Genomic DNA, 23,998 nt, shown 5'->3' with positions numbered 1-23,998 from the left:
TTCTTGATTAAAGATATAATTTATGAATATCACTATGGAACAAAATTCATACTATTCAATTGACAAGGTTGTGTTTTCATGTAGAGAGTTAAATCCAGGCTGAAACTGAATCATCTCTATGGTTGGACATGTAAATATACTGTGTACCACATATATTTGATTAGGAACCTCTGAACAAAGCTAGATATTGAAAGACTCCACTGAGCATTGGGCCTCATTTCAATATTTCTGTCAAGATGGTAGAAACCTACTGTAGAGAAGATCCCTTTGTATGGGTCATGCTGGGTATACAGTAGCTGCAATGTTTATATTGTTGGTAGATAAGGGCATGGATTAGAAATTAGGGCCTAACATCAAGATGGATGATTTGGACCATAGATCAGAATCTTCAGTGAAGACCTAGATAGGGACCTGAGATTATGCTAGTGGGCCCCTCAGTGTATGAAAGGTTGGACTAGGATTACACTCAAAATCCTGATTGCTAAAATAAGGTATTTAGAAGGAAGCTATGCCTCTTTCTGGGTGCAGGGGAGAAAAGACCAAGATTGAGATCAAGATCCATTCATTGACCCTGACCATACAGTGATTTTTTTTCTTGCACTGGATTCTAAGTACTTGACTCCAGGGAAAACCTTAGTTCATTCCTCCTACTGTTGGTGCATGATGGTATTCCAAGGGAGTTTCACGTCTGAATGTAAGTCTCTCCTCATTTTCCACTTCATCTTCCAGCCCCTAGAAGGTCTTCTGAGAATCAGGAGCTTGCTTACTGTTAATTATCTGCTGCAGAGTTAATTATCTACTCCAGCTGATAGTAGCCACTGCAGAAGTTGAAATGTATGTGTAAGCACCAAATCCACCAACAGCAGAGTCACAAGTGAGCTCCAATTCCCTGTGCCATTTTCATTGGCTCAAATGGGTGCAAGCTAATCACATACACAAAGTCCTATGTTTGTTTTCCACTGTTTTTCAAACTCTGTAACTACCAATTCTCCTTTTTCATGTGATTATTAGTTTTGATATTGAAGTTAGACACAATATTAATTATTTCATCATGACAGTGTAAAGCATAGGTTATGGGCTTGCCTGATCTTTAAATAATTGATCTTGATTTTTTAAAATTTCCATTGAATTCAGGAGTTAAAATCAGCATTAATAAAATTAGAAGGTTAAATTATTGACTGTGCATTGAGTCATAATCCTTTTTACTTCATTAAATTTTAAACTCTAAACACAAGATTCAGGATAAAGAATACCTTATAAAGCCCGTATGATGAGGTTGTGATTATTATGAATTCAACTTGTAATAAATGGTCCAGGGCTAGGTCCCAGACAAAGCCTTCCTGTTCCTTAGCAAGATATGCTGTTGTCCCTAAAGCATTTTCAATATCAGTAAATCCTCTCCTGTTGGGTAATATAAGACATAAGAATAAATTTGACTGGAAACCTGGAATCATTGTAGCAATATTTTGGTTGTAACAAAAGTTAATCTTAATTTTTGGAATTTGAGCTGTTCCTTGCTACTTTCAAGAGCACACCCACTAACTCGCCAGGAACAAAATCTTAAATACTTACCAAGAAGTGGCAAACAAAGTACATGAAATACCTTGCGGCTCTTTACATTGGCCTATACTTCACTTATTATAAACTATCTACCAGATGCTCCAAAATTCTACTTTCAAGATAGGATGCATACTGAGTTGATTTTTATTCTGTAAACATAACCAAATCTGTAAACATAACCAAATGTGCAGTATTGAATATTGAGTATTCTGGTCAAGTTGGCACCTGTGTACAATGCTCCTTTTGTCCACATCTTCTGGGTAAATCATGAAACCATATATTTTACATTTCTTTTTGTTTTGGATGTGATTCTAGAACTGTTGGTGCCTGTGATTTGCTATTCGGAGATCATTTGGGTGTGCCAGCACTCTGCAATCTCGGAGAGGATTCCGGAAGACAGAGGCAGCGTGCGCAGACCTCATGCGGGCAGGCTGTGGGATGGCACACAAGCCAATGTTCGACTCCATTTCACTGATTAAGGCTTCCGTTGTTCACTGATTCAAGCGATGAGGGAGGTTGAAACATTGAGGTGAATGCAGAAATTTGGAGATCGTTTGGGTGCCTCAGCGCTCTGCAGTCTCCGAGTGAATTCCGGGAGACAGAGGCAGCATGCACGAAACTCTTTGGTGGGCACAAACTGATGTTTGTCTCAATTTCACTGATTAAATTTTCCATTGTGCACTGATTAAAGTGACGAGGGAGATTGAAACATCTAGGAATGCCATTGGAATGCAGAAGGTGAGCGCTGACTGCCTGTTTATTGATCACTCTACTACTGAAGAGGGGAGTGTCTGCCCTTGTGCCTGGTGAATGTTACCCAGGTTTTCAGTGTTTTGGATGTGGATTTGAACTTTTGACTTCTTTTTCAGTCTTAAATGTTCTGTGTTTTTCACCTGATCTTTATTTTGTGTGTGGGGGGGGGATTTTGGGGGTTGATCATTGTGCTGCCTTTCTTTTCTTTCCTGGTTTCATGTCTATCTGGAGAAGAAGTATTTCAGAGTTGCATACTTTGATAATAAATGAACTTCTGAACAATATTACAAAAGTAGCTAACAAACAGATAATACAAAGTCCATTAGCTAAAAATGGATTACTCCAATATATATGCACTAATCCTGCACTCTGTAGCTAACTTTTTCTTTTAAAGTAGCTTAATGCAAAACTTAATCACAATCCCCAGACAACTGGCTGCATGAGTTCAAGCTGCTCAGTGTTATCTTCATTGCAACACAACAATGAGTAGTGCATTGGAGTGCACCTGCCGGCTTGTTCCTGTGCAAACTAACATGTGGATGTAATCCCCTAGAGGAGATGTTATATGAAACTATCCCACTGGAAGTGATGTTCTGGTGTTATCTGCTGAGATAGTTGGTGCAGAGGTGTTGGTGGAAAGGGGGTATGCATCCCATTTTCCAGATCCACTGCAGTGTGTGAGTTACAATTGAATACAAAAGGTCAATGGCGTGCACCTTCCCAGTCATTAGTCTTCTGTTTGGATATGGAGATAGTTAAGAAAACTCAAGAGAATCTCTTGAGATCTTTGCATATATTGTTAGAGTCAGTCTCTCTTTGCCACAGTCTGAAGTACCAACTTCTCCACTCCCATCCACCTGCTGGATAGTCTTAAGCAAAATATTGGTATTAGTCTATTATTGTCAACTGTTTAGGATGTTGTGATGTGTTGTTTTAGATATTGAGGCCAAATTTGGAGTATTATGTGTATTTCTGATCACCTGCCTACAGGAAAGTTATCAGTAAGATTTAAAGAGTGCAGAGAAAATTTAGGACTTGAAGATTTGAGTTATAGGGAAAGGTTGAATAGCCTAGGCCTTCTTTCCCTGGAGGTAGGAGAATGAGGGGAGATTTGATAGCGGTATAGAAAATTGTGAGGGATATAGATAGTGTAACTGCCAGCAGGCTTTATCTTCTGAGGTTAGGTGAGACTAGAACTAGAGGTTATAGGTTTAGGGTGAAAGGTAAAATAATTAAGGAGAACCTGAAGGGGGACTTCCACATTCAGGGTGTTATGACTGTGGAAAGAGCTGTCAGCAGAAGTGGTGGATTTGGGTTCATTTGCAACATTTAAGAGAGGTTTTGATAATTACATGAATGGGAAGGGTATGGAGGGCTATGATCCAGGTGTGGGTCAATGGGACTAGGCAGAGTTACAGTTCAACATGGACTCAATGGGCCAAAGGGCCTGTTTCTGAGCTCTTTGATACTATGACTCTAATAAGATATTGAACCTATTGATTCTTGTGTGCCATCCACTGAGATCATGTTATTCAGAAGTATGAGGGTGATTGATAAGTCCGTGGCCTATGGTAGAAGGAGATGAGTTATACAGCTCTTGTTACATGTACATGCATTTCAACTCTTTGAGTGATTATGCAGAAAGTTTGAAGTTAATAACTCATCTCCTTCTACCTTAGGCCACAAACATACCAATCACGCCGATGAGTTATTAGCTGATGATTTATTAACTTCAAACTTTCTGCATAATCATTCAAAGAGTTGAACTGCATGTACATGTAACGAGAGCTGTATAACTCATCTCCTTCCACATTAGGCCACGAACTTATCAATCACCCCTCATACATTGAGGTAGTGAAAAGAAAACAGAATGCAGAATAGAGTGTTGCAGTTACAGAGAAAGAGAAGTGCAGAAAGACAAATAAAGTGCAAGAGTCACAAGGTAGACTGGAAGATGCAGAATATACCTTTAGCATGTGATAAGCCTGTTCAAAGGTCTGACAAGATAGAATCTGCCCTTGAGTCTGGTAGTAAATGTTTTCTGGCTTCTGTTACTTCTACCTGATATGTGAGGGGAGACGAGAGGATGTCTAGGGTTGGAAGGGTCCACGATTACATTGGCTGCATTCTTGAGGTATGGGAAGACAGAGGCAAGATGGAGCAGGAGGTTTCACCATTTAAAGCATCCATTAATCACAGATTAAAGCTTCGAGGAAGATTGAGACATCGAGGCAAATGCAGAAGGCAAGCAAGAGTTTCAACATCGACTGCCTGCCTTTGGGTCGTTGCGGGAGAAAGAGTCTGTAAGTGGCCTATCGCTGTGACTGCGGCAAGCGAGTAGTCCCCTCTGCCTCATGTGGTGTCCCTCTCTTTTGAAGAATATCGGTGATATCGTAGGATGGTATTGGGTGACTGAGCGCCTAGCAGGAAATGCCATCAAGGTCAGTTTGTGTCTGCAATGCCCTTGAGGTGACTGACGGTACTCAAAGGTTCAAAATGGTTCCAAGGTTCATTTATTATCAAAGCATGTACACCAATCAAACTCTGAAATCTGTCTTTTCCAGATAGTCATAAAACAAAGAAAAAAAGAACATGAAAGTTATTCAGACAGGAACATCAAACACCTCCCCCCACCATGTTTGTGGATTGGACAATTGTGTTATGGACTGTGAACTTTTTCAGACTTATCGTTTTTCTATTCAGTGGTTATTTTTTAAAATTGCCCGTTCCTTTACTATTTTGTTATGTGAGGGGAGGGTGTTTGGGGTGATATTCTGTTAGATTTTTGTGCAGGGGAGGGACGTTGATGTACAGGGAGGTGGCGGGTTTGATGTTTCTCTCCGAACAACTTTCATGCTCTTTCTTTGTTTCGTGGCTATCTGGAGAAGACAAATTTCAGAGTTGTACGTGGATACGTGCTTTGATAACAAATGAACTTTAGAGTACTGTCAGTCACCTCAAGGGCATTGCAGGCGCAAACTGTCCTTAATGGCATTTCCTGCCAGGCTGCTGGTCACCCGATACCAGTTGTCAAATCAAAGCTGAACTGCAGCTCGTGCACCTGGACTAAGATCAGGAGCTAAAAAGGGAGGGGATGGACCTAGTTCCTAAAGATATAACCCTCTGGGCAAAGAGTTAGCACTGAAGAAGATGGGTAATGTGGACTAGTTGAGGACAAAAAAGTTATACAGATACAGAACATTGTGAGAAACGCCTTCACAGGGTTCACAACCTCAAGAATAAATAGGTTGCCATCACTTCTACAATGAATGACATCCTTATGATTTATGATGAATGTTCTGTTCTGAAAGAGTCTATAATGGCACATTAGTCTCCCTCCCACCGAGGAGAACTTGGGAAGGTGGAATCCTCATAATCGTGCCCGCCTTTGTTTGAAGATTCTGTTTCCATGTGTAGAGAACCTCATTGAACTCCCTAATGCTGCAGTGCACAACCAACAGGACATGGGGCATCCGTCTCCTACCACTGACTGGAATGATCCAATGCTCGAGATGACAGTAGCCTACTGCTTATTAGGAGAACTGTGCATGCTTCTCGCAATATCCATCAAAGGTTGCATTTCCTTAGAAGACCTTTTGGAAGTTGGAGATAGGGGCATGCTCCACATGTACTCTGAGAATGCAGTGCATGTAGATATTTTTCACTTCCTCCTTTAAGATCTACAGGTCAGTCTACCCTACCTTCAATGCCTCTGTAATTCACCTCACAGGACGACCACAGAAACACCCATGGCAGGGTGGTAATATAGAGAACTGAAACAGCATTGGCAAATACCCAAATTTATATCCAATAGCAGCAGTCTCCTGAACCTTCACAGTAGACTACAGAAATGGTTGTCAATCGACAGATTAAACGGAATGCTTCACTGCGAGAACCAACAATTTTGTTTAAAATAACCATATAACAATTACAACACCCAAACAGGCCATCTCGGCCCTTCTAGTCCATGCCGAACACTTACTCTCACCTAATCCCACTGGCCCGCACTCAGCCCATAACCCTCCATTCCTTTCCTGTCCATATACCTATCCAATTTTACTTTAAATAACAATACCGAACCTGCCTCTACCATTTCTATTGGAAGATCATTCCATACAACTACCACTCTCTGAGTAAAGAAATTCCCCCTCGTGTTACCCTTAAACTTCTGCCCCCTAACTCTCAACTCATGTCCTCTTGTTTGAATCTCCCATACTCTCAATGGAAAAAGCCTATCCACGTCAACTCTAACCCCCTCATAATTTTAAATACCTCTATCAAGTCCCCCCTCAACCTTCTACGCTCCAAAGAATAAAGACCTAACTTGTTCAAACTTTCCCTGTAACTTAGGAGCTGAAACCCAGTTAACATTCTAGTAAATCTTCTCTGTACTCTCTCTATTTTGTTGACATAATTATATAGAAATAGAAAAATTGTATCTGGTTTTTCCTGGTAAATAAAGATAAATCATTGCAATTTAAAGACAGTGAAGCCCAATACTTCCAAGGAGAACTTACCATGCAAATTCAAATGCGTCATTGATGATCTGTGCTCTGTTAACAACTGGAATAACCTATGGTAGAGGAGTTCTCAGAATTAAAGAATACAGTGGCAATCGATAAATTCAAGATAGGTAGCCTGCATCTACATAACGATTTTCTTTTACATTTCAGATTTCTTCCGATTCCACCTTTATGCTCAGTGCAATCAATTGTAAGTGGTTCTTATCTGGAAGGTTGACTCATCTCAAATCCTCTTACAGATGTGAGCGAGCCAGAGCTGAAAGCTAGCTGTGAGGCACTTGTATTTACCACTCACTTACCTGGAGAGCCCATCCATAGTCTTCTGAATCCATAAGACAAAGGGGCAGAATGAGATCATTTGGCCCATCGAGTCTGCTCAGCCATTCCATCATGGCCAATTTAATATCCCTCTGAACCCCATACTTCTGCCTTTTCCCCATAACCATTGATGACCTGACTAACAAAGAACCCATCAACCTCTGTTTTAAATATAATTAATGACTTGGCCTCCACAACTATCCATAGCAATGAATTCCACAGATTCAGCACCCTCTGGCTAAAGAAATTCCTTCTCATCACTGTTCTAAATGGACGTCGCTTCTTTCAGAGACTGTGCCCTCTTATCCAAGAATCCTTAACTATAGAAAGCATCCTCTCCATATCTCCTCTATCTAGGCCTTTCAATATTCAATGGGTTTCAATGATAACCCCCCTCATCCTTCTAACTTCTAGCAAGTACTGGCCCAAAGTCATCAAATGTTCCTTATACATTAACCATTTCATTTTTGAAATCATTCTTATACATTGTTTTTGGACCCTCCCCAATACCAGCAGAACTTTTCTTAGATATGGAGCCCAAATCTGCTCACAATACTCCAACTGTGGTCTGACAAATGCCTTATAAAACCTTAGCATCACATCCTTGCTCTTAAGTTCGAGTTTTCTTGAAAGGAATACTGTTACATACACGCAACCCTGTAAAAGTATCAGCAGCAATAGAACACACCTGGAGTCTGGTGTTGCTGTTAACAAAACACTATTATATTAGTAACTACGTAATATAGTAACTTAAACCAGGTAAATTAAGAGTTATGCATATCTAGGTGTAAATATATAAATCCCCAAAACTTCTTCAAGCTTAGGTGGTAAGTGATACAGTCTTACAATGGTGTGTAAGAAAGTTCAGCTCAAACGCACAGGTTAATTAATGCGCGATATTTGTAATCCAAAGGCGAGTGTTGTGAGAAGCCAATTACGTCGATATTCCACAGATTCCACGACAGCAATACAAAATAACAATAGCAGTAGGTTTTATCTCTGAGGTTGTTCCACACCACACACCAAGTTTTACCAACAGTGATCTTCAACAAATATCCTTTCAACACAAGTGGTACCACACCTGAATTCAGCTACGGGACATCTCGAAGTGGTGGCCACAGGATACTCAAACAGAATCCGCGTATGGATTATCACCAAGAGTAGTTTATCACAAAGGGGACCATCTTCAAGCGAACCACCACCCAGGCAAGGGTCGACACACCGGCAGATTCCACAAGGTCACCCCAATCACACACAACGTGATAGCCACTTATTCAGTTCCACGACATACGAAATAACTCCAACAGTGATTTGCCACAGGGGTGCCTTTCTTCAGTGAACTACCACACCCAGACAAAGGGTAAACACACACATGGTATTCACAAAGGTTTCCCCTCACCAGAGAACCCACTCCTGTGGATTAACTAAGTGACAATCACACTTTCGTAGATGAATGGAAATAAACTTACCCTTACGGGCTACTTAGAGAGAGTCATTTATCAATACTATGGATCAATCTCAACTCATCCCTTTTGGGCTACTGAAAGTTTAAACCAGCAACCGACTCACTGATGTCTTCCATTGACCGAATCCATCTTGACTCTGACTGTGCCTTTCTGTGTCTGTGACTGTCCTTGTAAAAAGTAAACAAGCTACAGAGAAACCATAACATCGATTGTCCATCAAATAACTCCACCTCTCTCCACCATGGTAACCAAGCAACTCTACGGTCAACAGAAATCCAAGTGTCCAAAAGTCAGTCTCATTCTCCCGGCATTTTAAAGTGACAGTCCACAGAAAATATGAACCCTCGGGGTACATAACAATACTAACATTGCATTTGCCTTTCTTACCACCGACTCACCCTGCAAGTCAACCTTTAGGGAATCCTGCACAAGGACTCCCAAGTCCTTTTGCACCTCTGATTTTTGGATTTTCTCCCTGTTTTCATAAATAGGCTACATCTTTATTAGTTCTACCAAGTTGCATGACCATAGCTTAACATCCAACACTTCCCTATACTATCTTCCATCTGCCACTTCTTTACCCATTTTTACAAACTGTCCAAGTCCTTCTGCTTCCTCAACACTACTTGCCCTCTATCCATATTTGTATCATTAGCAAACTTAGCCGCAAAGCTGTCAGTTTCATCATCCAAGTTGTTGACATTTAACTTGAAAAGAAGTGGTCCTAATACTGACCCCTTGTCAGGAGCTGCCAACCAGAAAAGGCCCCCTTTATTATGACATTTTTCCTTCTGCCAACCAGCCAATCTTCTATCCATGTTAGTCACTTTCCTGTAATAGCATTGCCTGCTATGTCCTCAAAGAATTACAACAGATCCTTCAGGAAAGATTGCCCCTTAAGGAAACCATGTTAACTTTGGCCTCCAAGTACCCCAAAACCTCATCCTTAATAATAGACTCCAACACCTTCCCAACCATCGAAGTCAGGTTAACTGGCCTTTCTTCTGCCTTCCTCCCTTCTTAGAGTGAAGTGATATTTGCAGCTTTTCTGTCCTCTGGAACCATTCTGCAATCTAGGGATTTTTAAAAGATCTTTACTAATACCTCTGTAATGTATGGATTTATTTATTATAGAGCAATGATCCCCTCTACCAGCACTATGGATTGATCTGTTGTTTTGTTGTCTACGCATGCACAGTGTTCTCTCTCTCTCTCTCTCTCTCTCCCTTCCTCTCCCTCTCCCTGTGAATAAACCAGTTAAAGCCATCTCTCGTGTGCGTGCTTTTATTTAATTGTTATGTAGCTGCAGAGACACAACGAACTGACGACAAGTACAAATCTGATATTTTCTGATATTCTTACAAATCTCACCAACAGTCACAGCATGATTAAGGGATGGAACAGCGCTGATGAAGGCTGGGAATTGTATATCGAGAGGGTGGAACTGTACTGTAACGTGAACAAATGGGGAGGAGCAAAAGGAAGCCCCTACTCTTCTTAGCTTAATGGGTGCAAGGACGTACAGTCTCTTACACACCTAGTAACCCCTGAAAAGCCAGCAAGCAAAATGTTCAGCGAAATTGTTACCATTTTACCAAATCACTTAAGCCTATCACTGGCATTGGCTGAGAGATTTAGATTTTACAAAAGGAACCAGTCAAAAGATGAAGCATTTCTGAATACATTGCAGAATTGCACAAACTATTATTAATGCTTTTTGAGAGGGTGATTTTAGATGCATATCATATTTTTACTGAGTTAAGTATTGTATGTAATTAGTTTTGCTACAATAAGTGTATGGGACATTGGAAAAAATGTTGAATTTCCCCATGGGGATGAATAAAGTATCTATCTATCTATCTATCTATCTATCTATCTATCTATCAGTACTGTGACTTTAGAGATGGACTTTCTGATGCATTGTATGTGACTTGTATGTTTGTAGGTTTCAATGAGATCTCCATGCATTCTTCTAAATTCCAGTGAGTACAGGCCCAAAGATGCCAAACGCTCCTCATATGTTAACCCCTTAATTCTGGAATCATCCCTGTGATCCTCCTCTGGACTCTCTCCAATGACAATACATCCTTTCTGAGATAAGGGGCCCAAAACTGTTGACAATACTCCAAGTGTGGCCTGACCAGTGGCTTATAAAGGCTCGGCATTATAACTCTGTGCTTTTAGATTCACGCCCCTTGAAATAAATTCCAACATTACGTTTGCCTTCTTTACCACAGACTCAACCTGTGAATTAGCCTTCTGGGGGTCTTGCACGAGGACGCCCAAAGTCCCTTTGCACCTCTGATGTTTGAATTTTTCCCCCCATTTAGATAATAATCTCCACTATTGTTCCTTTAACCAAAATACATTATCATACATTTCCCAACACTGTCTTCCATCTGCCACTTTTTGCCCATTCTTCCAATTTGTCTAAGACCTGCTGTAATTTCATTGCTTCCTCAACACTACCTACCCCTCCGCCTACCTTCGTATCATCTGCAAACTTTGCCACAAAGCCATCAATTCCACTATCTAAATCATTGACAAATAATGTGAAAAATAGCAGTCCCAATACTGACCCCTGAGGAACACCACTAGTCATTGACAGCCAACCAGAAAAGGCTCCTTTATTCCCACTCACTGCCTCCTGCCTGCCAGCTATTCCTCGATCCATGCCAGTATCTTTCCTGTAATGCCATGGGATTTTATCTTGTTAAGCAGGCTCATGCAAGACAGCTTATCAAATGCTTTCTGAAAATCTAAGCAAATGACATCCACTGCCTCTCTTTTGTCCACCCTGCTTGTTACTTCCTCGAAGAATTGTAACAGATTTGTCCCTTCATAAAAACCATGCTGACTTTGATTTATTTTATTTTAGCCTCCAAGTACCCCGAAACCTCTTCCTTAATAATGGACTCCAACACTTTTCCAACCAATGAGGTTAGGCTAACTGGGCTATAATTTCCGCTCTTCTGTCTTCCTCCCTTCTTAAAGAGTGGAGTAACATTTGTAATTTTCCACTCCTCTGGGACCATGACAGAATCAAGTGATTCTTGAAGGATCATGACCAACACATCTGTTATCTCTTCAACAACCCCTTTCAGGAGTCTGAAGTGGAGTCCATCAAGTCCAGGTGACTGATCCACCTTAAGACCTTTCAGTTTGTCTCGCACTCTTCCTTTGTAATAGCAAAGGCACTCACGGACCTCTGGCATTCAGCTAGTATTTTCCACAATAAAGACTCAAAAGTAAAGTACTTATTAAGTTCATCTGCCATTTCTTTGTCCCCCATTACTACCTCACCAGCATCATTTTCCAGTGGTCCAATATCTTTTATTCTTTAGATAACTGAAAAAGCTTCTAGTATCCTGCTTTATATTATTGGCTAGTTTGCCCTCACATTTCATCTTTTCCCTTCTTGCAGCTTTTTTAGTTGCCTTTTGCTGGATTTTAAATGCTTCACAATCATCCAACTTCCCACTCACTTTTGCTACCTTATGTGCTTGGCTTTTATGCAGTCCTTAACTTCCCTTGTCAGCCACAGTTCCCTACCCCTGCTATTTGAGTACTTCTTCCTTGGGACATATCTATCCTGTGCCTTGTGAACTATTCCCAGAAACTTCAGCCAACTCTGTCCTGCCATCATCCCCACCACTATCCCTCTCCAATCCACCTAGGCAAGCTCCTCCTTCAAGCCTCTGTAATTCCCTTTATTCCATTGTGATATTGATACACTTGACTTACCCTTCTCTCTCTCAGATTGCAGTAAGAATTCAATTGTATGATGATCATTGCCTGCTAAGTGTCCTTTACGTTAAGCTCCCTAATAAAATCTAGGTTATTACACACCAATAGCCTTTCCCCAAGCAGGCTCAAGCACAAGCTGCTCGAAAAAGCCATCTTGTAGGCCATTCAACAAATTCCCTCTCTTGCGATCCAACACCAACCCAATTTTCCCAATTCCCTTGCATTTTGAAGTCCCCCATTACAAACGTGTATTACCCTGTTTGCATGCCTTTTTCAGCTCCCTTTGCAATCTCAACCCCCCATTTTGACTATTACTTAAAAGCCTGTATATGATTCCCATAATGATTTTTTTACCCTTGCAATTTCTTAACTCCAACCACAAACATCCGACATTCTCTGGCCCTATGTCATCTCTTTCTAAAGATGTAATTCCATCCCTTATCGATAGAGCCACACCACCACCGACGCCTTCCTGCCTCTCCTTTCAATACAAAGTATATCCTTCGATGTTAAACTCCCAACTTTGACATTCTTTCAGCCACAACTCAATGACAACCACAAAGTCATACCAAACAATCTCTAAATGTGCCATAAGTTCGTCCACCTTATTCCCAATGCTATGTGCATTTAAATACAGCATGTTCAGCCCTGCATTCTTTGCCCTTATGAATTTTACCTCTGTTGTGGAACTTAACTCTTTGCTCTGTCTGACAAGGCTCTTATCTAGCTTCAGATTTTCCAGTTTCCCAAGCACCTTCTCCTTAGTATTAGCAACTACACTCACTTCTCCCTCTGACAGCCTCTCTTTTCTGGCATACTGCTAGTGTCTTCCACAGTGAAGACTGGCACAAAATACTTATTAAGATCATCTGCTGTATCTTTGTCTCCCATTACCACCTCTCCAGTGTAATTTTCCATCAGCCCAATATCCACTCTACTCTTTATATATCTGAAAAAAACTTCTGGCATCCTCATTTATTTTTTTGGCTAGCGTACCTCATGGATTTTTAGTTGTTTGCTGTTAGTTTTTAAAAGCTTCCCAATCCTCTAATTTCCCATTAATTTTAGCCATATTATATGCCCTCTCTTTTGCTTTGATGCTGTCTTTGACTTCCTTTGTCAGCCACATTTGCTCATCCTCCCTTTAGAATATTTCTTCATCTTTGGAATGTAACTATTCTGCACCTTCCCAAATGCCCCTAGAAACCCCAGCTATTGCTATTCTGCTATACCCCATCCACGTCCCATCCAATCAACTTTGGCCTTTTCCTCTCTCAAGCCTCTATAATTATTTTTACTCCACTTTAATACTGGAATACTGATACAACTGATTTTATCTTCTCCCTCTCAAACTGCAGGATGAATTCTATCATATTATGATCACTGTCTCACAAGGGTTCCTTTACCTTAAGCTCCCTCATCAAATCTGGTTCATTACACAATACCCAATCCAAAATTGCCTTTCCCCAAATGGGCTTAACCACATGCTGCTCTAAAAAGACATCTCATAGCCATTCTACAAATGCCCTCTCTTGGGTTCCTGCACCAACCTGATTTTCCCAATCTTCCAGCATATTGAAATCTCCTATGATTATCGTGACATTGCCTTAATTGCATACCTTTTCTATTTTTTGTTGAAATTTATCTCCCACATCCAGGCTACTGTTTGGGGCCCTGTATATAACTCCCATCAGGGTCCTTCCTTGCATTTTCTCAACTCTACCCACAAGGATTTTACATCATCTGATTCTATGTCACCTCATTCTAAGGATTTGATTTCATTTTTTTTTACCTACAAAGCTACCCCACCCTCTCTGCCTACCTACCAGTCCTTTTGATGCAAGGTGTATCCTTGGATGTTAACCTCTCAACTATGATCTTCTTTCAGCCACATCTCAGAGATGCCCACAACATCGTACCTGTCAATCTCTAAATTGCATTACAAGATTATCCCCTTCATACTGAGTGCATTCAATCCTACTTAATCCCTATTGGTGAGGCCCTATTCAGCAACTTTTACACCCATCTGTCATTACATTTGCAGCTGGTGTAAGGCTGGTGTCCAGAACATGCTGAGAAAACTCTGGTAATGAGGAAGTGTTGCTCTTTATTTTACTGAACAATCAAGCTTCTCTGCATATCAGGTTCAAAATCTATTTGGAAAAAACATGTTTTAAATGACTGACCTAAATAAAAAATTTAAATCAATTTAAAACCTGCAAGAAAACATGAATAAATATTGACTCAATTTCAACTGATTTAATAACATGGACCAAAGAACACAATAGCACCGTATAGCCTCTTCAGCCCACAATGTAGTGTCAACCTTTTAACTTACTCTAAGATCAATCTAATTCTTCCCTCCTACATAGCCCTCTATTTTCCTATCATCCATGTGCCCATCTCAGAGTTTCTTAAGTGCTCCTCATGTACTGCCTCTACTATCAGAGTATTCTACATACTCATCACTGTGTAAAAAACTACCGCTGACAATTATAAACGCAAGAGATTCTGTAACAGATACAAAATGCTAGAGGAACTCAGCAGATAAATAGCACATATGGAAAGGAATAAGCAGTTGACATTTTGGGCCCAAAATGTTGACTCTTTATTCCTATCCATAGGTGCTGTCTGACCTGTTGAGTTCCTCCAGCATTTGGTGTGAAACCTTAAAATTATACCCTATAGTATTAGTCATTTTCACCCTGGGAAAAAGTCTTTGGTTAGCCACTTGATCTATGCCTCTTATCATCTTGTACACCTCTATCAAGTCACTTCTCATCCAACTTTGCTCCAAAGTACAATTAAATGTTGACTATAAAATATAAATATTATCACTTGCAGACACTCCTCTCTGTTGAAATGAATGGATCAATGTTCCTGTACTAGAAAAAGAAATCGAGTGCGTTGCATTCACAATGGCCATAGGGCTGACTTAGACTTCAACTGTGCTGTCCCAATTGCTTTTGGGGACACGTGGTGAAGGAAGTCATTGAAATAAAACTAGAAGAAAAGAATTTTAACAAAGACGAAGGTCTCACTCTATGTAAGAACTGGAATTCGATTGTAAACAAGGTTGGCCAGCAGAAACTTGATTGGATGAGGACTGACCAATCAGAAGGGAAGGATGGCGGGGGTATAAACACCACCGGACTAGACATGCCCAGGCATCATCCTTGATGAAGATGGCAGAGTTTGTCATCGAAATGTCAGTTAAAATCAATACCTGTACCCTGCTGGAAGCCCAGAAAGAGTTTAGTTGTTTCTGTACTAGGCTTATCCTGACGATAGCTTACCCGGCAAGCTTCCATCAAGTATCTAATAGTAGAGCAGAACTTTGATAAAAAGCAGCCAGTAAATTTGGAGCAAGTGTTCTTGATGGAACCCTGAGCCAAGTGGCAGCTGGAATAAATTACGCTGATTTCCACGCAGCAATTATGAGGAAAGCGTGGCAGCGTCTCTACTTCCCTAGAAGTCCGCAAAGATTTAGCATGACATCTAAAACCTTGGCAAGCTTTTATAGATGTGTGGTGGAGAGTAGATTGATTGTTTAATTCACAGCCTGGTATGGAAACACCAACAGCCTTGAATGGAAAATCCTGCAAAAAGTAGTGAATCAGCACTATCTATCAAGGGTAAAGCCCTCCCCACCACTGAGCACATCTGCAAGGGACACTGTCGCAAGAAACCAGCATCAACATCAGGAAGGTGAAACAGGAGCCCAGGACTCACACCACCAATTGTAAACCTATCTACATTAAGCTTCATAAGATCTCAATTCTAGCAAATGCCGGAACTCCGAGCAACACTCCGATGTTCAGAGTTCCTCGAGTTCCTCCAGCATATTTTGTATGTTGCTCAACTCTGGCAAATCTGTTTTCTAAAGTTACTGAATAATGTTTCTTTCCTTTATAGTTAGTATAAAATTCAATAGATACGATTTTTCAGTAAATTTGTGAGAAAACTTCAAAACAAATTATGACAATGATATTATTAAATAAAATAGAACCAATTCATTGTGCAAGTGAAGCAGATCAGAAACATTATGAATATCTGTCAATTCCTGTGAATCTTATCCTTGTAACTGGAAATTGGGAAGGGTCAAATCGAAAAGCAAAAAAAAAATCAAGGGAAACACCTACTGGTTATGAAGCATTATTGTTAGAGTTTCAGTTGATTATCTAGGATAATTTGGATAAAATCAGCAGGATCACAAGTTACTGCAATTATGTTCCTAGCCATTCTGGTTATGTGTCCTATACTGTACATTCTATCAAGCATTCAACACCAGTAAGGACAGAACTTCATTGAATAGCCATGGTAGAAGTACAAGGATAGGTACCTTATCTGAAAACTTGTGGCATGTACATTTAGCTATTCATTCACAGGATGTTGGTGTACCAGATGATACCGGCATTTATTGCTCATCCCAAACTACGCCTAAAGTGAGAAGCAAACAAGATTCAATCATACTTGTGTGGCGGGGTCATATATAAACCAGGTAAGAACAGTGGATTTCCTCCACTAAAAGATAGGATAGTATGTTTTATGACAATCTGATGGTTTCATGGTACCAGTTACGGTGCCTATTTTAATAAACCTATTTTAATTTTGAAGTTAGGTTCCCCAGTTGCCGTGGCAAGATTTTTCAAGATCAGAAGTCCTGCAATCCAACCCCTAATGTTATTGTGCCCTGATGATGATATGACAGTTGTACAGCATACATATTGCAAGATGATTTCATTATTTTGAATGTTCCCCAGTAGAAGCATCTCATACATCAATACTCAGAAGTGCTTCAGTAAAGTACATAATTGTCACCTTTACTCAGGGATTTCACTGGAAGGCAGAACTCACAGACAGGCATTTTGTATTTCATATTTGTGCACAACATACTGAAGATGGACAAATAAAGAAAATCATAACTTACAGATGGGTCATTGTTTAATTGTTGTCCCAGCTGATGCCAATTGTAATCATCATAGTTAATTCTGTAGAAGGCAGACATATTGACATTTAGCAGGATCCAGTCTTCATCAGTAGTACGTTTTACTTCAGAAAATGTTTCTGCACACAATCACAAAGGATGGATGTCAGCACAATGATTTCTGTTTGCTACTTGAAAAAAGTTAATACCATGTTTTTATGGATGTCAATGCTATAATTGACATCAGCAGCTGAGTTCTTGCAAAACAGTTGTATGTTATAAATAAATTGACTTTGAATTGTACGCTAATGTAATTTTGCACCTACGTATAAAGGCGGTGATCTGTATCTTTTATTCTGCCTTCTTCACCTTTCCCTCCCAGTCCTGATAATCATCAAATTATAGAAAAGTTCAGCATAGAAACAGGCCCTTCAGCCCTTCTAGTCCATGCCTAACCATTTAAGCTGTTTCCTCCCATCAACCTGCATCGGGACCATAGTCCTCCATACCTCTACCATCCATGTACCTATCCAAACTTCTCTTAAACCTTGCAAGTAAGCTCGCGTGCACCACTTGCGCTGGCAGCACGTTCCACACTCTCACAACCCTCTGGGTGAAGAAGTTTCCCCCCGTGTTCCCTTTAAACTTCTCCCCTTTCACCCATAACCCTGGTTGTAACCTCCGTGGAAAAAGCACGCTTACATTTATCCCATCGACTGTATGCACCTCATCATTTTGTATAGTTCTATCCAATCTCCACTCAATCTTCCACATTCCAAAGAGTAATGTGCTAACCTAATCATTCTTTCCTTATAACTCAGGTCCTCCAGACCCGGCAACATCTCTGGTAAATTTCCTCTCTATCTTTTCAACCTTATTTACATCTTATTTCTAGGTAGATGACCAAAATTGCACGCAATTCTCCAAATTAGACCTCACCAATTTCTTATAAAACTTCAACATAACATTCCATCTCCTGTACTCAGTAGTTTGATTTATGAAGGCCAATGTGCCAAAAGCATTCTTTTTGACCCTATCTACCTGTGACCCCACTTTCAATCAATTTGTTCCACTGCAGCCCTCAGTACCTTACCATTCACCATGTAAGATATTTAACGTTGCTGCTGCAAACATGATTCATTTTTAAGCAACAATGAAATACTGTGGTCTTGACCTGAAAAGCAGGCCCTAACAGAAGAATTGCCAATGCTCTGAGTCTCCTTAAGGGATTATCCTTGTCCTCGATTATTGTTGGGGAGGTAGCTATGGAAAACAATGATGGATTCTTCCCTGAGACGAAGTCTCTTTCCATAGTGCACATAAAGTTTCTATTTCCTTCGAGGAAGGTGAACTGCTTGAATCCATGACAGTGATTTGGCTCAACAGGCTTGGGTGAGAACAGGCAGAGGATCTCAGTAAGTTTCTAGTAAGTTTTCTTCTGTTATTACATAGCTAGTGCACCAACAACAAGTCCGGAGTCAGTGGAACGTTCCTTGTGTGAGGTGTGGAAACTCTGGAGTCTGCGATAACTACATCTACATGACGTGCACAAAGCTGCAGCTCTGTGGAGAGAGCGTAAAGGAACTGGAGCTGCAGCTGGATGATAAGGAGGTGATTGATAGGAGATACAGGGAGGTAGTCACCCCTAAATTGCAGGAGGCAGATACCTGTGAGGAGAGGGAAAGGGAATAGGCAGCCAGTGCCAAGTACCCTGTGACTGCTCAATCACACATACTGTATACTTACCACTTCGAACATTGTTGGGGAGGACGACCTACCAAAGGGAAGAAACAGCAAACTGGTCTTTGGCACAGTGATCTCTGTAGCCCTGAAGGGAAGGGAGGCAGAAGAGAAGTGCACTAGAGACGGGCGATCCAATAATTAAAGCAGCAGACAGTAGATTCTGCAGACATGAAAGAGGCAGCTGGATGGTGTGTTGCCTCTCAGGTACCAGGGTCAGGGATGTCTTGGACTGAGTCCACAGCATTCTGTAGAGGGATGGTGAGCAGCCAGAAGTTGTGGTACTTACTGGTACCAACGACATAGGTAGGAAAAGGGAAGAAACCATGAAGAGAGAATATAGAGAGCTAGGTAGAAAGCTGAAAAGCAGGACGTCCAGGGTAATAATCTCTGAATCGCCACCTATGCGATTCGCCATTGAGGGTAAGCAAAGGATGACCTAGCAGATGAATGCACGGCTCAAGAAGTGGTACAGTGGGCAGGTTTTTAGATTTCTGGATCATTGGGATCTGTTCTGGGGAAGGTATGACGTGTACAAAAAGGACAGGTTACACCTGAACCCAAAGGGCAGCAACACACACACACACACACACACACACACACACACACACACACACACACACACACACACACACACACACACACACACACACACACACACACACACACACACACACACACACACACACACACCTCTGGAGGAACTCAGCAGGCCAGGCAGCATCCGTGGAAAAAAGTCAACAGTCAATGCTTCAGGCGGAGACCCTTCATCAGGACTGGGTAAAGAAATGAGGTCAGTGTAAGGAGGTGGGGGAGGGAGAAGTACAAGGTGGTAGGTGATAGGTGAAGCCAGGAGAGGAGGAGGGGTGACGTAAAGAGCAGGAACATTGATTGGTGAAAGAGATAAAGGGCTGGAGAAGAGGGAATCTGATAGGTGAGGGTAGAAGAAAGGGAAGGGGGAGGGACACCAGAGGGAGATGATAGGGTGGTAAGAAGACAAGGTGAGAGGGGGAAAGGGAACGTGGAATGGTGGGGGTGGGGTTGGAAGTTCGAGAAATCAATGTTTGTGCCATCAGGTTGAAGGATACCCAGATGGAATATAAGGTGTTGCTCATCTAACCTGAGTATGGCCTCATCATGGTAGTAGAGGAGCCATGGACTGACACATCAGAATGGCAATGGGAAAACCCTGAGGGCAGATTTGCTAGAGCAGTTAGGGAGAGTTTCAACTAAGTTGGCAAAGGGGATTGGAACCAGAGTGACGGGGCTGAGGGTGGGCCAGTTGGTGTCACAAACGGAGGTATTGTGTAGTGGAACTGTGAGAAAGGGCAGGCAAATGACAGGGCAAAATTGTAGTCAGTGGCATCAAGTACAACAGAGGGCCAAAATCAAAAAGGGTAATAAATACAGGACTGAATGGAGTAAGATAGGTGGTCTTATAGTGCAATCACAGATTGGTTGTTATGTTGTTCTGGGCATCACTGAGTCATGGCTGAAAGGAGGTTAAATTTGGGAGCTTGATATCCAAGGATACACCTTGCACCAATAGGACCCGAAGGTAGGCAGAGGGGGTGGGTGTCTCTGTTGGTAAAAAAAAATGAAATCAAATCCTTAGAAAGTGGTAACATAAGATTGGAAGTTGTAGAATCTTTGTGGGCAGAGCTAAGAAACTGCAAGGGTAAAAAAAACCCTGATGGGCATTATATTTTTGCTACCAAACAGTAGCCAGAATGTGGACTATCATTTTCAACGGGACATAGAAAAGCTATGTAGAAAGAGCAATGTTGCGACAGTTTTTTTTAGAGCGGATTATGAATGAGCCCACTAAAGGAATGACAATTCTGGTTTGGGTGTTATGTAATGACCCAGATTTGATTAGGGAGCTTAAGGTAAAGGAACCTTCAAGGGTAAGTGATCATAAAATGATCAAATTCACCCTGAAATTTGAGAGGCAGAAGCTAAAATCAGTTGTATCAGTATTGCAGTGGAGTAAACGGAATTACAGTGCATGAAAGAGGAGCTTGCCAAAGTTGATTGGAAAAGGATTGGAAAAGGCAGTATAAAAACAAAAGAGAGGGCATATAATATTTCAAAAATTAGTAGGAAGGTAGAGGATTGGGAAGATTTTAAAAGCAATAAAAGGCAAGTAAAAAGCCATAAAGAGAGAAAAGATGAAATATGAAGGTAAGCTAGCCAATTATATAAAAAGCATATAAAAAGAGTAAAAGAGAGACAAGAGTGGATATCAGACAGCTGGAAAATTACTCTGGAGAGGTAGTAATAGGGGACAAAGAAATGGAGGATAAAATTAGATGGATAGATAGGTAGATAGACAGATAGATAGATACTTTATTGAACCCAATAGATAGAAAGAAAGAAATAGAAAGAAATGGAGGATAAAATTAGATAGATAGACAAACAGATAGACAGATACTTTATTGAACCCAATAGATCCTTTATTGATACCTTACAATGTATCCTTTATTGATACATTACAAGTGCAGAGATATAAATATTAGAAGAGAAGTAGAAAGAATAAAAATAAGTTACCTCAAACAGTCTAACTGGAGGGAGTCATCACTTCCCTGGCTAAAGGTTGATTCACTATAGATGCTAATGGCTGAGAGTAAGAATGACCTCATATAGCACATTTGTCTTAGTCTGTTACTAAAGGTGGTCCTCTTCTGCCAAGTTGGTATGCAGAGGATGAGAAACATTGTCCAAAATTGCCAGGATTTTCTATAGAGTCCTATGTTCTACCACAGACTCTAGTTTAATGTCCAGTTTGACTCCTATAATAGAGCCAGCCTTTCTAATCAGTTTATTGAGCCTGTTGGCATCACCCATGTTAATAAATATTTTGCCTCAGTCTTCACTGTAGAAAATACTGGCAGAATGTCAGAGGTGTGGAAGTGTCAGGGGCAGAAGTGAGCGTATTGCTATTACTAAGGAGGAGAAGATTATTGGGAAGCTGAAACGTCTGAAGGAAGGTAGGCCACATGGAATAGATAGGCCACACTTGAAGGTTCTGAAAGAGGTACCTGAAGATATTGTGGGGGGCAGTTGTAATGATCTTTCAAGAATAGCTAGATTCCAGAATGGTACCAGAGGTCTGGAAAATTGCAAATGTCACCACTCTTTAAGAAAGAAGGGAGGCAAAATAAAGGAAATTACAGCTAATTAGCCCGAACTGAGCAGTTTGCAAAGATGTTGGGGTCTTTTCTTAAGTATAAGGTTTTGGGTCACTTGGAGATTCATGACAAAATAGGTTAAGTTCAGCATGGTTTCCTTAAGGGAAATCTTGCCTGACAAATCTGTTGGAATTCTTAGAGGAAATAATAGGCAGGCTCGATAAAAGAGAGTTGCTGGATGTTGTTTATTTGGATTGATGAAAGGCTGGCTGACTGGCAGGAGACAAAGAGTGGGAATAAAAGGGGCCTTTCCTGGTTAGCTGCCAGTGACTGGTGGTGTGCCACAGGGCCTGGTGTTGGGACTGCTTCTTTTCATATTATATGTAATTGATTTAGATGAAGAAATTGAAAGCCTTCTGACCAAGTTTGCAGATGATACGAAGATCAGTAGAAGGACAGATAGTGTTAAGGAAGTAGTGAGTCTGCAGAAGGACTTAATGGGTGAATGTGCAAAGAAGTGGCAGATGGAATCTAGTGTACATTTGTATATAGTCATGCACTTTAGCGGAAGGAATAAAGGCATGCACTATTTTGTAAATGGGAAAAATATTCAAATATCAGAGGTGCAAAGGGACTTGGGAGTCATCCTGCAGGATTCCCTAAAGGTTAACTTGCAGGTTGAGCTGTGGTAAGTTCGAGAAATACAATTTTAGTATTCATTTCAAGTGGACTAGAATACAAAGCAAGGATCTAATGGTGAGGCTTTATAAGTCATTGGTCAGACCACTCTTGGGGTATTGTGAGCAGTTTTGGGCCCCCGGCATTGGCGAGAGTCCAGAGGAGGTTCATGAGAATTATCCCAGGACTGAAAGGGTTAACATGTGAGGAGTGTTTGACCGTTCTAGACCACTTCTTGCTGGAGTTTAGATGAATGAGGCTAGAAGATCTCATTGAAGCCTATTGAATATTGAAAGGCCTAGACAGAGTGGATTTGGAGAGGGTGTTTCCTATAGTTGGGGATTCCAGAACCAGTGGGCACATCTATTTAGAAAAGAGATGAGGAAAATAATTCATTAGCCAGAGGGTGGTGAACCTGTGGAATTCTTTGCCAGAGATGGTTGTGCAGGCCAAATCTTTGTGTATACTTAGGATGAAGGTTGATAGGTTCTTGGTTAATCAGGGCATCAGAGTTCACAGGTAGAAGGCAGAAGAAAAAGATTGAGAAGGATAATACATCGGCCAAGATGGAATGGTGGAGTAGATTCCATGGGTCAAATGGCCTAATTCTTTTCATCTCTCTTATAGGCTTATGAAATCCATCAGGGGATAAAAACAATTAAAAACCTGCAGATGCACCTCATACCTTCTCTTTGCCCTCCTGATTTCCCTCTTTATCATGTTTAAGTGTCATTGTACCATACATAAATAAATACCCACGAATGCAGTGAAATGAAACAGCATTACGAGGGTGAAACACAATGCCGACAGTCAAACATCGCACAAGGCACATGTAGCACATATCAGATAGCAAGCACATCAGTAAAGGTATCTGTAAAATGCAGACACACAAAATATATATTTATAGTGCGGGGCCCTGAATCCATGAATGTGGCAGCAATCTGCAGTGAGCAAAATACAGCTTGTCTTCTGCCAAGTGAACACTGGGGGGCAGCACCAACTCTAGCTTGGATGCTGCACACGCCACCCTTGGCATTTCAGTGGAGCACACCAACTCCAACACCTCTCTCCTGCAAGGCTGTAAACAGACCACAGTGCAGCTGGAGGCCTTGTCTTTGCAATGACCGAGGCCAAGCTGACCCCCCATCGTTCACC

General features: G+C 41.0%; 1 protein-coding gene across 2 annotated transcripts in view; it reads right to left on the bottom strand.

The window, feature by feature from the left end:
* The window catches only part of LOC140740049 (aminopeptidase Q-like), a 140,730-nt gene that overhangs the window by 11,072 nt on the left and 105,660 nt on the right, over window positions 1–23,998 (bottom strand). For both annotated transcript variants that reach the window (XM_073068889.1, XM_073068880.1), the window contains exons 12-14: window positions 17,298–17,434; window positions 6,831–6,886; window positions 1,254–1,401 (exon numbers count right to left, since the gene is read on the bottom strand). In XM_073068889.1, coding sequence (XP_072924990.1) covers window positions 1,254–1,401; window positions 6,831–6,886; window positions 17,298–17,434 — 341 coding nt within the window. The remainder of the gene's footprint in view (window positions 1–1,253; window positions 1,402–6,830; window positions 6,887–17,297; window positions 17,435–23,998) is intronic.

This window comes from Hemitrygon akajei, chromosome 2 (genome assembly GCF_048418815.1).
Source record: "Hemitrygon akajei chromosome 2, sHemAka1.3, whole genome shotgun sequence".
Lineage (NCBI taxonomy): Eukaryota > Metazoa > Chordata > Chondrichthyes > Myliobatiformes > Dasyatidae > Hemitrygon > Hemitrygon akajei.
This window is presented reverse-complemented; position numbering and strand designations above follow the sequence as displayed.